This window comes from Patiria miniata, unplaced genomic scaffold (genome assembly GCF_015706575.1).
Source record: "Patiria miniata isolate m_02_andy unplaced genomic scaffold, ASM1570657v1 HiC_scaffold_27, whole genome shotgun sequence".
NCBI lineage: Eukaryota > Metazoa > Echinodermata > Asteroidea > Valvatida > Asterinidae > Patiria > Patiria miniata.
In genome coordinates, this window is record NW_024037066.1 from 311174 (window position 1) to 329081 (window position 17908).

The 17908-nt window shown below is 43.3% G+C and overlaps 2 protein-coding genes across 2 annotated transcripts; one reads left to right on the forward strand and one right to left on the reverse strand.

Annotated features, from left to right (window-relative positions):
- Positions 1 to 3693: 3693 nt before the first annotated feature.
- On the reverse strand, positions 3694 to 4941 carry LOC119734533 (paraneoplastic antigen Ma1 homolog). Its single transcript, XM_038208070.1, has one exon. It carries the CDS (start codon positions 4939 to 4941, stop codon positions 3694 to 3696), a length of 1248 nt encoding a protein of 415 aa, XP_038063998.1.
- A 1578-nt stretch (positions 4942 to 6519) lies between these two features.
- On the forward strand, positions 6520 to 17464 carry LOC119734534 (G-protein coupled receptor GRL101-like). Its single transcript, XM_038208071.1, has 3 exons — positions 6520 to 6587; positions 16099 to 16176; positions 16375 to 17464. The coding sequence occupies exons 1-3, from the start codon at positions 6520 to 6522 to the stop codon at positions 17462 to 17464; spliced, it is 1236 nt and encodes a 411-aa protein (XP_038063999.1).
- The last annotated feature ends 444 nt before the right edge of the window (positions 17465 to 17908 follow it).

The window sequence follows — 17908 nt, forward strand, 5'->3', positions numbered from 1 at the left end:
TTGCCGCCAAGTTGTAGGCATCTTCCAAGCTGTGCCTGAGCTCAGATACATATTTGGTGTGGTCCTTATTGTTGACACTGTCGGGCGTAGTCCCAAAACTAATATCAAGGGGCAGCCTTGCCTCTCGCCCGAACATGATATAATAAGGCGAGTATCCAGTACTGGAATTCCGAGTTGAGTTGTACGCATGCACCAAGGGAGTAACAAACTTACCCCAGGTTTCCTTCTTATTTTGGGGAAGGGTGCCAAGCATGCTTATCAAAGTACGGTTGAACCGTTCTGGCTGTGGATCCCCTTGTGGGTGGTATGGGGAAGTTCGTGATTTCTTTATCCCCAAGAGACTTGTAAGCTCTTTGATGAGGTTATTGTCAAATTCTCGGCCTTGATCTGAGTGAATACGCCTTGGCAGACCATAGTGGAGGAAGTATCGCTCCCAAAGTATCTTAGCAACAGTGCGTGATGATTTGTCTTTCGTGGGAAAGGCTTGTGCATAACGGGAGAAATGGTCAGTAGCAACAAGAATGTACTGGTGGCCACTGCGGTCTGGTTCCAACTTTAAGAAATCGATGCAGACTAATTCCAGGGGATATGTCGTCTTGATATTTACCAGGGGAGCAGCCACTTTTTGGTTTGTCTTGAAAGACACACATCGTGCACAGTTGGAAACCCACTTCTCAATGCGAGCCGCCATCTTCGGCCAATAGAACCGTTGACGTGCCAAGGCCACAACTCGTTCAGCACCCAAATGACCCAAGTCATTATGGAGTCCGATGATAGCCTTCTCTCTGAAATGGACAGGTAGTACCAACTGGAACAACTCTTTCCCCTTTACATCAAGAACTCGACGATACAATACTCGCTCTCGTAGGACAAGTCGAGAAAACTGGCCCAACATCAGCCGAACTTCCTCAGGCAAGGTTGAGATCTGCTTAGGCTTCTTGCCCGCCAGAACAAATTCTACAACCTGCTTGATGTGTTCATCCACAGCCTGTTCGCTTTCCCAATTTACAGCATCTCCTTCAACAGTCATTGCCTTACCAAAACCTGTATATTCGGCAGGGATAGCCTCAGCACTCAAGGCCATCGAGTGGATGAGGGGGCCTGGTTCCACATCAGTAGTATCCGGAACATTTCGTCCCGAGGCATCCAAGAGATGCTGGGAGGAAATAGCATCAACCATCTCCTCACTGAGAGTTGGTGTAGGCTCCTCTACCTCACCCTGAAGTCGTGCCTCCAGGATATGCATCTTTTCTACCTGATCCCTCTCTGAAGACTGCAAGAATGCATCACTGTGTGGTCGTCGAGAAAGAGCGTCCGCATCTTTGTTACAACGACCGGGCTTGTAGTGGATTGTAAAGTCGTAGGTTGTTAGAGCTGCCAACCACCGATGCCCTGTGGCGTCCAACTTGGCAGACGAAAGGATATATGTTAGTGGGTTATTGTCAGTGAATACCCGGGTTCCTTTGGCTGCATACAAGTAATCCTTGAACTTGTCTACGATGGCCCACTTAAGAGCCAAAAACTCAAGTTTGTGTGCTGGGTAATTTTTCTCCGACGGATTCAGTCCACGGCTGGCGTAAGCAACTGGTCTCAGCTTACCATCAGACTCCTGGCAAAGAATGGCACCAAGACCATCCCTACTTGCGTCCACATGCAGTACAAAGGGCCGACTCATATCCGCAAAGGCCAAAACTGGTGCTGAACATAGCTTGTCCTTTAACTCCTGAAATGCCTGCTGGCACTCAGGTGTCCATCTTTCTGCGAATACCACTTTCAAACCCCTGCTCGTATCCTTACTACAGGTCTGACGCTTGGGACAGCTCTTACTTTGTAGCGCAGCGGCCAACTCATGTAAGGGTTTGGCAATCTTGGCATATCCATCAATAAATCGGCGATAATATCCAGCCATTCCAAGAAAAGACCGCAATTGTCTTGCATCAGCCGGGGGTGGCCATGACTTGATCGCCTCCACCTTCTGTTGGTCTGTTCTTACACCTTCTTCTGAAACTACATGTCCAAGATATTTGACAGATGTACAACACAGCTGACACTTTTCAGGAGCAATCTTTAGCCCATATTTGGCCAACCGATCAAACACTCTGGCCAAACGCTTCTCCATCTCCTCTAAAGTGGGAGCAAAGATGATGATGTCATCCATGTACACAAGTACCTCTGCCAAGTTCAGGCCTGCCATACATCTTTCCATGAGTCTTTGGAAAGTGGCCGGCGCCCCTTTGACACCCTGAGGCATCCGCTCAAACTGGAAAAATCCAGCCGGGCAGATGAAAGCTGTCTTGTCCTTGTCGGTAGGTTTCATCGGTATTTGGTAGTACCCCGACTTGAGGTCGATCACAGAAAACCACCTGCACCCATGTAAACAGTCCAGAGCCTCCTGTACGATGGGAACCACGTACTAATCAGGTACAGTTCTGGAGTTCAGAGTACGATAGTCCACACACAGACGCATCTGTCCGCTCTTCTTTCGTACGATGACTATGGGTGAGGCATATCGGCTTTTGGACTCTGTGATCACCCCGATGTCTAGTAGATGCTGAAGATGGTCTCGCAAGTCCCGCAAATCAGATGGAGCTACACGACGCGACCTTTCCCGGAAAGGAGACTCATCAGTGAGCCTGATGTCATGATGGATTTCGTTTGTCAAACCAACATCCCACTCATGGCTGGAGAAGATTTCTGATCGACCATAGGCCAATTTAAGAATTCTGTCTCTCCATTGAGTGTCTATGGGACCCCAAACAAATGGTAGTTTCCTAAACTCCTTTTCTGTAATCTGAGAAGATTCTCGTCTCTGGGTTGGGTTCATGCCAGTGGTGGCACTAGTCGTCCTCATCTGGGCTGGTGCCGCTGCTGAGGAGATGGAACTTCCACACAAATCAGGCTGCACACTACTCACTGACACTGGCAGGGATGCTTCAGCCAAAACACAGTTCCTTTGCAAATGCAGGTCCACATCAGTCTGATTCTGCACGCAGACCTTCACCTTTTGGAAACCATTCCCAATCTGTGCTAAAGAGCAAACAGTGTTGATACCGGTAGGCATTTTACGCAGGTGAGGAGCATCTAGCAACACAGTCACTGGCCTCCCCAATCCATTTCGAACAGTGCCCGAGATGTACTTCTGAGAGTTGGCAGGGACTGTCACCTGATTTCGAGTACGACATGTTACCAATCCAACCTTTCCTGCTGGTCCTGCCCTCCGTGAAACTTCAAAATCCTCATAGATTCGCCTACATGCCGCACTGATGACAGAGCCACCGCACTCTTTCCCTTTCTGCAGGTCAAAAAGATGTTGGTAGCAACCACGGAAAGCTCCAGAATTTGTACCCACAACTAGTTGGTACGGTGTTGCACCACGGCAGTCAGGGACAACTAAAGCCAGGGTGGAGGATGACCGACTTGTGCCACAGAATGCTGGATCAAAACCAATAGTCACCTTGGTCCAACCTAAATACGGTATCTGTCCCCCTCCACCATGCCAAAGCACTAGATCTTCAATCGGAAACAAGGGCTTATTCAGGCGTCGAAAGAAACCTTCGTATATTAAGGCGACTTGCGACCCCGAATCCAACAAACACTTGGCCCAGTTCCCATCAATGCAGCAATCCTCTACCATGTCTCCTCCAACTAGTCCCTTAGGTATGTCAGTTCCAGTGTGGTAATTAACACCAGGCCTTAATTCACGGGCTTGGGCTTCTGGCTGGCCCCCTCCAGTCGCCCCTTGGCGTTTCCCTGCAGGAAAGCAATAAGTTGGCCATTTACCTTCTGCAAGTTCTCAGGTTTCTCGCATTTTGTCTTGTAGTGGCCCTCTTCACCACACCGGTAGCAGAATCTTGGGCGTGCTTCATTTTGCTTACGCTTGATTGGTCTCTCAGCAGCTTGCGTCCGACTCTTGGCCTGTTTAGGGTCTGCCGGGAACACACCCACATCTCCTTCTCCTCTTCGGCTCATCTTAGCCTGTTGTTCTGCTTCCTCTCTCCTTACCATCTGCAGCAACGTCAGGTAAGAGGGAGGATTTTTCTTGAGATCCTTCAACCTCAAATTCACCAGAAGAATTTCGTCGAAGAGCACCCCCTTTGCAAACTGCTCAATGAGAAGTGAGCTTGACTTCTCCCTTTGGGCTGCACCTTTTCGAACCAATTTCCTCAGTATACCCTGTAGTCGCGTGAGAAACTCTGAAGGCGATTCACCACGATGTTGGTGTGTAGAGTGAAAGAGAACGCTCAGCTCCTCCGGTGACTCTGTACTTCCGAATGCTAGCTCCAAAGCAGCAAGGTATTCATCAGCTGTCGCCTGAGGGCACTCTCGGCGGAGGTCGGTGATGATACTGGCAGCAGGGGGACGGAGAGCCTCCCTCAAGCGTCGCCTCTTCTCACAATCTTCGGGTTCCTCCTCAAGTTGCCCCTGCACAAGTTCAATCCAGGTATCGAAACTGTCCTCGTCCTTGGCTGGAGTCTTAAGACCAGAGAAAGGACGCAGTTTCCGTCCGCCAACAGTGCACAAAGACATGGCGTGGCTCAATGAACTCCTGGACGTCTCTCTTGTCAGGGGTTCGGATGTACCCTGATTCTCCATAATATCCTTAACCAAGACTCGACTCTTGAAGTTTGTAGTGGTGTTCAAACGGTATATTCGCAGAAACACTTCCCCGCCGTCAACAGAGACATTAAAAGTGCCTGAAAGAGGGAGGGTCACTTCACCAACCTCACATTCAAACTCACACAGAAGATTGGTCTTTCCTCGCCACTCCTGACGGGACACACCCACTAGGCGGTTAACCTTCTTAGCCAGGCCTTTGGTAATTGACTCTGTCGAAAAAGACAACGGTTTCTCACTGCAAAGAAGAAGAGCGCAAGCCGGTCGAACATCGTCTTTCTTGCACCAATCGCGCCCAAACTGCAAGATATCGCTACTGTCCGCCATGTTTCGCACAAAATTTCAACGCGCGTACAAAAAACCGTAAACAAAAATGCACTCTGCTAAAACCTACCACAAGAAAAATACCAATTCTCAGCTTATGGCTCTCAAAATAATCCTTCTAAAGCAACAGTAGTGTTGGTGATCTATCTATCAATCTGACACCAGAATAAAATGCGTGTGCCCTGTTGCTTATTTCCAACAGAGAAACAGAGCAAGCCCCTTTAAATATTTATCTACGAGGTCCTGGCAAGATCGCCATGAAATGTAAGCCACATGGACCACATTGGGGTCAACACACCTTGGGTCAGACAAATGAACAAACCACTACTTAGTCTATAAATTGTACTGAACTAGAAAATCTTTAATTTGAAAACTTGGACGGAACTCTAGATCAAAAATCTATAACACCAGCGCTGATGATGATAATCAAGAAAAACTTTAAGTAGGCCTACATGTAAATGTTTAGGTCAACAATGACACTTTATGAAATAAACAATCATTTATCTTTCTGACAAAAACAAAATACCGGTATACAGACAATATTAGGGCCCTAAATATATTCTAACAAGGATATTTGAGACTCTTGATGTCACTCTAAGGCTATCAAGTCCCAATCCAAAAATGTTGATTGACTAGTCAGTTCAGTTCTCTTCACTTCGTGGAGTTCCGGCGAAACCACAGTTCAACGTCACTGTATACGCTACACAGTAAACGGTTCCTTCACAAGATCCCTCCTGCTTGGAGATAGACTGTTGTGAGGGATGCTCCCACGGTAGTTCACCTTATGCAGACAGCATACATGTACATGTAATTCCTGTCCTTGTGAAGATGTAACATGTGTAAACTCACATGTGGCCAGTCCAGTCACCAACGGCTTGATCCACTCAAGATGTGGAGCAGAGTTCCAGACTGTGACTGTCCAGGCAGCAAAAATACGGATCAATGTTAATCCCCAAAATATCAGGGTACACCTGAGAGTAAAAGAAAGGCAAAATATGTACCTTTAACAAAAGGCTTGTGTCTCTACACAAAGCAATTTATCTTAGGGGGTCAAAGCAGACGGTAGATCAAATAATCCACCCAACTTCTAGCATCAATACACTTTAAACTTGTTCAATTTGTAACACAACTCAACATGTCACTTAATTTGAATCATCCCAGTATGTGAGGTTTCATTAATACGGAAAGGTATATTGGTCACAAGATCAATTATTTCTTCTAGATGCATTAAAACTGGCTCCCGATTTAAACAATTCACATTTGTTTCTGTAACGTTAATTTCAACATCAATTATCAACACAACTTATCATCAAAAATCACCCCAAATGTTATAATCATCCCATTATCCTTCACTTATTCTCACCTGAGAGCCACAAGCTGTAGGATTTCAATCAATGTCAAACTAACAGTTGACTTTTAGCAAGAATCTTGGCATTTCACTGCGGGAATTTCGCCAAAACATGTGCGAACATGGCGCCTTCCATGGTTACAGTACACGCGCGTCTCATAACCGCTTGAGGGCGCACTTCAGCGTACCGCACGGGCTACACATTATTTTATCACTACAAGATAAAATGCATCATGCGGCACAGACACACACTGTTGATCAGTCACGTAATTTCCTTCAATCAGCTGGTTGTTGCCATGGGGTACGTGTGCGCGGTAAACAGTAGCCTACTCGGTGGGCGCGGCCAGGGAACACCTGGCCGCCCCAATTATTTGCGGACGTGACATATTGAGGCCAGAGAAATTGTTCATATCGCTAAAATGATATGGATCGCGCGCCCAAAGGGGTAAAAGAAGCAATATCGATACAGTGTATTAAGTCAAGTTCATTAATTAGGCTCAGAAAGTTCACTTCGGCTTAGCTTTTCGAAGCCGCTATACATGGAAAATAAACCCACCACCTCCCCTTCGCCTCCAACATTAAGAAATTAATTAAGGGCTAGAAGTTACTGGGTACGACGGGCAGTCCCTCAATTCAAAAGAAATAAATAGTTCTTAAGTAAGATTTTGAATTTTGACCAAAACAAAGTTCGTTTTAATCTTTAGAAACACTACGCCTAGCACCCTCTAGTACTGGTGGGGCTTATTCCAACCGTATTTTCCAACGGTGGGAAAAAAATCGGCGTGCCTTTTTTCAAGTTTATTCTTAAGAAATTTTGGCATTTTTCAAGTTTTCTTAAGTAATTTAGGCATATTATAAATTCAACCGTAAATTCACGTGACAAATTACACTGTGACTAACACCAATTTGTTCTGATGGGATTAGTATCCAACCGTAGTTTCTACAAAAATTCTAGCGGTGGATATATTCGCAGTGAATGATTGGCAAGCGTGCCAAGATTTGGGCCCAGTGATGCCAAGCATGGCAAGGATTTGGGGCAAACGTACGTGCCCCCGTTTTTTATTTCTGGCCAATGTGCCCAAACTGTTTGGGTTAATAACATTTGAATAAAACAAAATAAAATGGGGGCTCGAAAAAACTATGCCAAAAAGTCAACTTTTTGTTTCAAGGTGTTTTTGTGTGTGGTCTGAGAATAATTATTATATAATGCATTATATAATAAATAATGAAAGTGTGCAAAAAAATATATAAATAATAAGTAACCAAATAAATTATATAATAAATAATTAAAGTGTGTTAAAATTATATATAAATAATGAGGTAACAAATAAATTATATATCAATGAAAAAGGTTGCAAATAAATTATAAATAAATAAAAAAGTGTGCAAAAATTATATATAAATAATAAGTTTGCAAATAAATTATATATAAATAATTCTAGTTTGCCCAAAATTATATGTAAATAATTAGGTTGCAAAAAAAATTATATCTATAAATATTGCAGTGGCAAATAAATTTATTTACATATAATGCAAACTGCCAAACAATTATTTACATATAATTGTCCGGAAAACTGAATTATATAATAAATAATGAATTATATATAAATAATTTTGTTAAATAATTTATTTACACATGGCGCCTCATAGGCACGACGGCTTTACTCACACGCACGACGGTTTTACTCACAAACACGACGGTTTTACTCACAGGCACGACGGTTTTACTCACAAACACGACGGTTTTACTCACACGCACGCCGTTTTTTCCTCACAGGCACGACGGTTTTACTTACAAACACGACGGTTTTACTCACACGCACGACGGTTTTACTCACAAACACGACGGCTTTACTCACACGCACGACGGTTTTACTCACAAACACGACGGACCTCCTCACACGCACGACGGACCTGCTCACAGGCACGACGGTTTTACTCACACGCACGACGCTCTGCTCACAAACACGACGGACCTGCTCACAGGCACGACGGTTTTACTCACACGTACGACGGTCTGCTCACAAACACGACGGACCTGTTCACAGGCACGACGGAGCTCCCCACACGCACGACGGTCTGCTCACAAACACGACGGACCTGCTCACAGGCACGACGGAGCTCCCCACACGCACGACGATAACAGATAGGTGTCCTTTATTATGGTGTTCTATAGACGCCAAATCTGCGTCGCGTCGTGCTTTCACGTCGTGCCGTCGCGTCGTACCGTCGCGTCGTGCCGTCGTCCGTTGCGTCGTGCTGTCGCCCGTCGCGTCGTGGCGTCGCGTCGTGCCGTCGCCCGTCGCGTCGTGCCGTCGCCTCTTAAATTACCGTTTCTAAGCACGTACACTGCAAGAGGAAGCGACGTACCTTCACACGTCGCGTCGTCCCGTCGTGCGTCGCGTCGTGCCGTCGTCCGTCGCGTCGTGCCGTAGCCCGTCGCGTCGTGCCGTCGCCTGTTACCTCGGCGCCTCTAAGTAGACTGCTTGAAGAGGCGACGCACACATTGCCCGTCGCGTCGTGCCGTCGCCCGTCGCGTCGTGCCGTCGCCCGTCGCATCGTGCCGTCGCGTCGTACTGTATCTTTCTTGGCAATAGGTGGCGCCTTCATTCTTCATGTACATGTGTTTAATAGAAAGGGGTGTAATCATACATTTCGCCACTACATTTTAAGTTAAATGGAATGGAGTTTGGCCGTCACCATGCATTAAAGTTTTTATCAGACTTGTGTTTTTTCTTAAAAAGAAGTGGTTGTCTGGCTAGGAAAATAGCAAGGAAGAACCGGTTTTGTGCGAGCAAAATTCAGGGAACAATCTGTTGATACTAATAACTTGTTGGAAAGTTCCAAAGTCATTTCAAGAAAGTTGCCGCCGTGAATAAGGGTTTAAAACAAGGGAGGAGGATGGGATTTGCTATCAGAATCAGCAGGGCCGTTCCTCATTCTTTTCTTTTTATGGGATGTATGATAAAATTGGAGTACGAGGGGCTCTGCGAGCTGATGAATCTTTTTGAAAACATTGTATTTGCAACCAGCTAGGGAAGATTTCCGTTTATTTAAGACTTAGAAGCACTGGTATGGATACCTGTGTAAGTATAAGACTAAACTGCCCTTGTTTAGGTTTTTTTTTCTTTTTTGGAAATTCAATACGCATATAGGGAGTAACATCAGTTCCACTGCTGGGTTGCGGTGATGGGTGGGTTACAACTTATCAACACATACCTCGCCAGCGGGCCTTAGATTGGTGATAACCGGAGAGCGGGAGTTTCAAAATACTCATCCGGTGTTTACGCGACGCAGGGACTGGTTTGTGGCAGCAATTATGCGCCGCAGCACCTAGCAAAAAAGTTCTACATAATGGGTCTCATAATGTTCATATACTTCATTTACGCTTTGGTAGCATTCTCCCCCAGCGCTTTGTATCCTCTGGCAAAAAGCGCTATATAAATACAGTTATTACTACTATTACTGTAATAGGGCGACAGATTTTGCGAACTCCGTCCACAATAGGGCGATACACCTTATAAAGGCGACATTTTCACTGTCGCCCTTTTATGAAAACGACCCTTAGGACAAGGAATTTTGCTGTCGAAAACTATCTAGATCGATTCCTCATGGTCCAATTAGTATAAACACTAAATTTCGTGGAAAAAACATGAGGTAAACTTGGGTTAGGTGACAGTTTAGGTTTGTGCACAAGTCTATGGGAAAGTCACCCTATTGGGGCGAAAAGAGTAATCATTATTATTATTATTATTATTATTATTATTGTGTACATGTGGTTTTTGTTTCTAGTTCACTTAATGATTTGATTTATACCGGTGATAATATGCCGTCCCACCTGTTTTTTCTTTTGTGTGTGTCGGGGGAAACAGTGCATATTTTCTGTGCCCTTTTTACGCACTTCATCAGTCACCCTTTGTTTAATTCTTTTATACGTATTTACTTTATTGCTAATGATGGTTAAGAATATTTTACGCGTGAGCAGTTCTTGTAATGATCAGATTAAGTGGATTCCTTATTTTTTATTTTTTATTTCGAATTCCATGCCTAAATTACCATTATGTTAGTTCTGTTCTTCAAGAAGTTCCGATAGGATTTGTACGTTCTCCTCATCCACGTTTTTTTTTCTTGGTTGGATGGTGGAGATGGGTTCATCCTTGATCGGACCAGGCCATGTTTTATGTTTTTTGTCGTTTGTAAGCCAGGATGGGTTGGGTCGCAAAGAGTGCACTTAGAAAATCGTTATCGCTGATCAGATTCCAGTGTTTCAGAAGGGCCTGCTTAAGAGCTGGGTGTTTAATTTGTGGGTGGTAGGGTAAAACAAAGACCAGCGGGATATTCTTTTCGGATTTTGCACGCTTTTTAGAGTTCATGGAATCGCGTGTATATGTGCTTTGTTGTTTGACAATTGGAAGCAGAAAAAAATCTATGTATTTTGAAATTGATTGAGTCGGACCTCCGCAACCACTAATAATAGGCCTCCCCACAAACCGTGTACAAACTGTACGACATTGCAATTTGCAACACTTTCACCGCACGGCACGCATGTCATAAATACTGTACAGGTACATGAAAAATTAAGGCGCCACCTATTGCCAAGAAACTACAGTCACGCGACGTGCGACGGCACGACGCGACGGGCGACGGCACGACGCGACGGGCAATGTGTGCGTCGCCTCTTCAAGCAGTCTACTTAGAAGCGCCGAGGTAACAGGCGACGGCACGACGCGACGGGCGACGGCACGACGCGACGGACGACGGCACGACGCGACGGACGACGGCACGACGCGACGTGTGAAGATGCGTCGCTTCCTTATGCAATGTACGTGCTTAGAAACGGTAATTTAAGAGGCGACGGCACGACGCGACGGGCGACGGCACGACGCGACGCCACGACGCGACGGGCAACAGCACGACGCAACGGACGACGGCACGACGCGACGGTACGACGCGACGGCACGACGTGAAAGCACGACGCGACGCAGATTTGGCGTCTATAGAACACCATACTTTATAGTACACCATAGACGAGTCACTACCTCGACCCTGGACCGTACTTATAGCAATGTCAGCTATAAACTGGACCGTTGAGTGCTGCTGTTGGTTGTGCCACGTTGACCCATCTGCCAGCACCCTCATCGAGGTGTGGTTGGCACATCAAGTTCTCATCCGTCTGCCTCATGCTGCTGCCCGTGGTGGTTGCTTTTAACCCCTAGCTGGGGCGGGGGGGGGGGGGGGGGGCTTGGGGCTTAAACTTTACTGTCGCACACCTGATCGCCATGAGCCTCTGTGCTTAATCGAAACCAGGGGCCCCCGGGCTCACACCTCAGCCACGTCCGTGTAGATTACTCTTAAATGGATCTCCCCCCCCCCGCCCCCACCTCCTCCTCGCCCCCAGTGTTGGGATATATGGAATGCAATAATGAACGCATGAGTGTTATAAATTGCACTGCAAATGCAAGTGTAATACGTGCGTATCGGAATGGGACAATTATGTGAATCAATCACTAGTTCTGTCCAACCCACCATTGCATTTTGTTATCGTTCCACGATTTCTACAGGACGCTAGTTGATGGCAATATCTCACATCTGGAGCCAGGCATATTCAACGGATTTTCTCGTCTCACATGGCTGTAAGTGTTTAGTACCAATTATGGGCGTTTGAGTTTGTGGCTTAAAAGACCCGCCCTGTAAGTAGACTGGTTTCCGGTCCCAACGTTATGTATCCTGTTATGGATGTTTCTAGATTAATAGGTCTTAATGGGTTTTACATAGATATTCTGAGCCAAGTGGCACATGATACAAAAAGCAAATGAAAGGCCCCGATGGATCCCTACGTAATGGATCCTGAGAGGAGCAGGAACCAGTCTACACAGCAAGAAATGAAATACTGACAGGCGTATTTGTAAAAACTAAACGAACTCAGGCCGATTTTTATAGGAAATAATTTTGTATTGCACGGGAAAAGGCAATGACAAAAGGCTATTTTATTCAGGGTTCTATTCGAAGAAAAAAAAGCCACATCAAACTATAATGGATTATGTATAGAAACTTTCACCATGGCGTGGCGTGAATCAGAATGATAAAAGATGCGTTCCTTATGCTATTTTCGAATTTCACCACGAAAAATATTTGTTATTTTTTTTCATTGCTAGTTTTCTAGCAACATTAACAATTATACACTTTTGAAAGAGACATCGAACAACGAAATCCGACGATTAGTTATTGAATTATTTCTTCACATAATTCGAATTATTTTTCGGATCTCGCATGGCGGGCTCATTACTTTCTGCGCAAAATGAAAACCCAGAGTTCCGTCACCCAAACCGGATTTTTTCCGCTCAAACAAATTATACACACTGAAAGTTCGTTTGGAGGAAAATAACTCTTCTTTAGGTGCACGAGTATGATGCAACTTTAACTTTGCCAAGTAATATTAAGAGCGTTCTTCCCTATATTGTAATGTAAATATTTGGCAGAATATTTCAACTTTGCTGTTCTTCATTTGATTTGACAGTGAGTTGAATAATCTTCCCCTTGAGTCGATTTCCGCAGGAACATGGAATGGACTCTCCAATCTCCAATATCTGTAAGTTTTTGATATGGTTCGGATATATCCAACATTAAACTTTATTGTCGTTGTTGATGAATAACTGATGCAACGAATATGGTTGTAAATTGATTTTAAACTCGTTCAGATATGTTAGCGGTTTAATCAGAATCACAAAAAGATGACCCTGTCCGATGGATTTTCATTCCCTGTAGTCTTTCGTTTAATTTTTCTTGTGCTATTCCCCTCTATACGTTTTCAGAGTCACGGCAGATATAACGCAACAAAACACAGGGGGAAAAACTCATTACAATTTGTTTTTTATAATCGGGTATTCATTAATTAATGTATCCGATTTTTGTCTTTATAACGCGTGTTCTCTTTATTGCCAAAACTGATATGCTTGAGTTTATTTTGGGGTAATTAACTTCTTCCGCATAATCTTTGATTATGTATTTATTATTTACTTTGCAACACTTCCTTTGATTTAGAATATTCTAATTCAAAAGTTGATTTTTCACGAATTAATCGTAACGCCCTATTTTTGGGAGAAATGAATAAATCTAAATCTGTCCAAAGTTTCAATAAAAATGAAGAGGAAATTTACGTTCACACCGTACATGCAATTTAATTGAATTGCAAGCTATTTGAATGGTTATCAATTTCACACTAAAAACATATCGATATCACAATAAAAAAGCTGTTTCAGCAACAACAATATTGGATCATGGGCAATGTCTTTACGGCTCCTTTTTTAAGTATAGTTTGCAGAATTACCTTTACTGATATTTCTACATACATGTATTGCATATAGACATTCTGAGCCAAAAAATCTTTGTTCATGTATTTATTATTTACTTTGCAACACTTCCTTTGATTTAGAATATTCTAATTCAAATGTTGATTTTTCACGAATTAATCGTGACGCCCTATTTGTGAGAGAAATGAATAAATCTAAATCTGTCCAATGTTTCAATAAAAATGAAGAGGAAATCTACGTTCATACCGTACAGGCAATTTAACTGAATTGCAAGCTATTTGAATGGTATTCAATCTCACACTAAAAACATATCGATATCACAATTAAAAAAAAGCTGTTTCAGCAACAACAATATTGGATCATGGGCAATGTCTTTACGGCTCCTTTTTTAAGTATAGTTTGCAGAATTGCAGTTGTCGCTAAATTACCTTTACTGATGTTTCTACATACATGTTTTGCACATGAACCACACGTCTTAATCGGTTTTGTATAGACATTCTGAGCCAAAGGGCACATGATAAAAAAAAAAGCAAATGAAAGGCCCCGATGGATCCCTACGTTATGGATCCTGAGAGGAGGAGTATATACATTATTCTGTATTGCGTGGAAAAAGGCAATGACCAATGGCTGCAACTTTAATTTTGCCAAGTAATATTAAGAGTGTTCTTCCCTATTGTAATATAACTATTTGGCAGAATATTTCAACTTTGCTGTTCTTCATTTGATTCGACAGTAGATTTTGGAATGTGCCCCTTGAGTCGATTTCTGCAGGTACATGGAATGGACTCTCCAATCTCCAACAGCTGATTTTTCACGAATTAATCTTAACGGCCCTCTTCATGGGAGAAATAAAGTAGTCTAAATCTGCCCAATGTTTCCAACAAAACGAGGAGGAAATTTACGTTCATACCGTACAGGCAATTAAACTGAATAGAAAACAAATAATTTCAATTAGAAATAGTTCGTTTAACACAAAGAAACCTTTACATATTTTGCAGTGTATTTCAGCTTTGTTATAGGCCTATTCTCCTTTTGATTCGACAGTCATTTGGAAAATCTTCCCCTCGTGTCGATCCAGGCTGGCTTTCTTGATGGACTCTTCAATCTCACAAAGCTGTAAGTTTTGATAGAATGTCTGATGTCACAAAAGATACTCAAATGTTTATTAGCGTTGCAAGCTATTTGAATGGGAATCAATCTCACACTGAAAAAGCTGTTTCAGCAATTCTTTTTTTCATTTTCGATCATGGGCAATGTCTTTACGACCTCATTTTTAAGTAAAGTTTGCAGCAGCATTGCAGTTGTTGCTAAAATTACTCTTCCTGCATGACTTAACTACAGCGCGTCCCAAAATACCCGCAACTTATTTTTTGCAAGGTTAGCGTCTGCGCGGAAACACGTACCACCTTTATACTATTGTCATTTTAAAGCTGGGAATTTTAACTTTATACCTGACGAGTATTGGTTTGATATTTAAAAGAGTTTTAAAATTATTTACGTTCACAATAAAGGCATTTCGAAAACAAACTCAACTGATTTCAAGGAAAATCGATGATGCGGTACATCAGATGCAAACTCGAGTCAACAAGCTGTTGAAATAACAAAAAAGCAGTTGATTTATACTAAAAACACATTGTACTTGAAACGACGAGCAATATTGTGAATTTATTTAAGGTGAAGCATAGGCGTGGATCGAAAAGAAAAGGAAACACAGAACGTAAAATGCAACGAGATCGTCACATCATGAACATGATGAAGCATTTCCACATTTGAATGGCATGGTTGATTTTCCTTGAAATCGGTTGAGTTTGTTTTGACATGCCTTTATGTGAACACGAATAATTTCAAAACCCTTTGGAAAATCAAACAATATCTACCAGGGATAAAGTTAAGATTCCAAGTTTTAATATGAAATAAAAAATAATGGCGGTACGTGTTTCTGCGGCGACGCTAGAGCCTCGCAAAAAAATGTTGCGGGTGTTTTGGGACGCGCTGTAGATACACGTATTGCACAAGAACCACAGGTCGTAATGGTTTCGTATACACATTCTGAACCACGCGGCACATGCTAATTTTTTTTTTTTAATTACAAGCCCCAATGGATATAATTGGAAATTTGGATTTTACGTCCGTTTTGTTATCAGTAAGCTGTACTTCACCCCTCACAATATGTGCAAGGCACTTAGTATGGCCTACAAATATTTGAACTTATTTTAAAATTATTGCTATCATTTACAAAAAAAACATTGATCGCAATTCCAGAAAATTGGTTAAAAAAAGATTTCCAAAAATTTTTCGCAAAAGTTTTATCTCAAAGTTAAGAAAAAGACCTTTAATTAAATTTTTATAACGAGGCAAAGTCTCGACGGATCCATAGTTGAACAGATGAAATATTTAAAAGAGAATTAACGCCCCAGACAACTGGTTGCTTAGAATATGAGTTTCGAGTATGCCTGTTTAACTGTCATATCAAGACCATGTTTAATTTCTGATCTTTTTCAGTGTACTGTTTGACATATCAGGCACGCTGAATAAGCTTGATAAGGTCGCCTCTGATGGGTTACCAGCCTTGCAAAAAGCGTAAGTCATAAAATCGATTTCAATAGTTTTATCAAACATAACATAGACGATGCTGCCTGGGGAAGTGATGTTCATCCAATACCAAATTCTTATCTAATTCACGACAGCGTCAAATGCTATGTGCAGTTCTGTCCAAAAAATTCTTAATACATTGTGTGTAGTCTTCAATAAACTTTTTTTTTTAAATTACATTTTCAGATACGTTGACGACTACCGTCTTTGTTGTGCCTTGTCCAAGTTGCAGCATTTTTCTATCGAGCAAGATTGTTTGACTACAAAGCCTAAACCAGCTTTGAATCTGTGCGACAGCCTTATGCCAAATAACATACTGCGAGCGGCGTTGTGGGTTTTGGGAATGAGCGCGCTTATTGGTAATTTCTCTGTCCTGATTTGGAGGCTTATGCAGAAAGGGGACGGAGGGGGTAAAAAGACACTCTCATTTATGGTAGGAAATCTGGCTATCGCGGACTTCATGATGGGTGTGTACATGTTAATCATAGCTGGTGCAGATCTTTCATTTGGCGAGGACTACTTTCTTGTGGCTCCTGAGTGGCGCACCAGTGCATTGTGCAAACTTGCTGGAGTTCTGTCAGTTCTGTCCAGCGAGGCTTCGGTGTTTTTTGTGACACTCATCAGCGTAGACTGCTTCTTAGGCATTGTGTTTCCGTTGAAAAGATTCTCTCTGGGAGTAAAATCAACAACAATCATCATTGGTATCTTATGGTTCCTGGCACTTTGTCTGAGTATCGTGCCGACACTTTCATTTGGGTCTGATTCTGATATATATGGACTTTCGGATGTTTGTATCGGCCTGCCCCTTACAACTAAGGCATCTGATGTGATATTGAGAAAGTCGACGGTGTATTTGTCTTTGGTTGGGAGATTTGAAAGTGCCCACGCCACAGGTGAGAAACCATCTTGGATCCTGTCAATCGTTCTCTTCCTTGGGGTCAATCTAGTTTCTTTTCTTCTTGTCCTGTGTTGCTACGTCGCCATCTTCATCAGTGTCAAGCGCACAAGAAGTGCTGTCGGAGTGAATGCCCACAGGGAGCGTGATTTTAAAATGGCGGCCAAGTTGGCGCTGATCGTGATGACGGATTTCTGCTGTTGGATGCCTATAATCATCCTGGGGATTCTGTCTCAGACGGGAACAGTCACTCTATCCACCGAGGTGTATGCATGGGTTGTGGTTCTGGCTCTACCAATCAACTCGTCCCTGAATCCTGTCCTTTACACTTTCCTCACAGTTTGTTGCGCGCCTAAACCAAAAGTAAAACACCGAAAGTGAATCAAACAAACCAAAATCACCGTGAACAAAGTTCAACAAAGTGCAGTGGCGGATCTACGGAGGGAGGGGTGGAGTAGGCGGTCTCTCTCCTCCTCCTCACCCCCCCCCCCCCCCCCCCACACAGCTACACACTCTTCCCCTTGAGCCAGAGCTGGATCTGTCCTAGCCTTTAATCAAGTCCCACGCGCCTATATACCCGGACCATCCGGACACATAACGCACCCCGGATGCTGGCACGTAAAGACTAGCACGAGCGGCGAAGCCGCGAGGGCCTTTACCATCTCGTGGAGAACGCTTATGTTTTTCTTTACATTTGTCTACGGATTTGGTAGACATGCATAATGCATTACCCGTTGTGAATTGACATGGCGCGCATGCTTTTGCTGGTAACCGCAAACCACCGTTAGATGATTGGTTTATATTGCTTGATTTATATTACGTGAA

Bases quoted from the DNA above. Each gene is read 5' to 3' on its own strand.
- LOC119734533 (XM_038208070.1), bottom strand. From the start codon at position 4,941: ATGGCGGACAGTAGCGATATCTTGCAGTTTGGGCGCGATTGGTGCAAG.
- LOC119734534 (XM_038208071.1), top strand. From the start codon at position 6,520: ATGCGGCACAGACACACACTGTTGATCAGTCACGTAATTTCCTTCAAT. The intron at 6,588-16,098 runs GTACGTGTGCGC...GATCTTTTTCAG, and splicing joins CAGCTGGTTGTTGCCATGGG to TGTACTGTTTGACATATCAG. The intron at 16,177-16,374 runs GTAAGTCATAAA...TTACATTTTCAG, and splicing joins TTACCAGCCTTGCAAAAAGC to ATACGTTGACGACTACCGTC.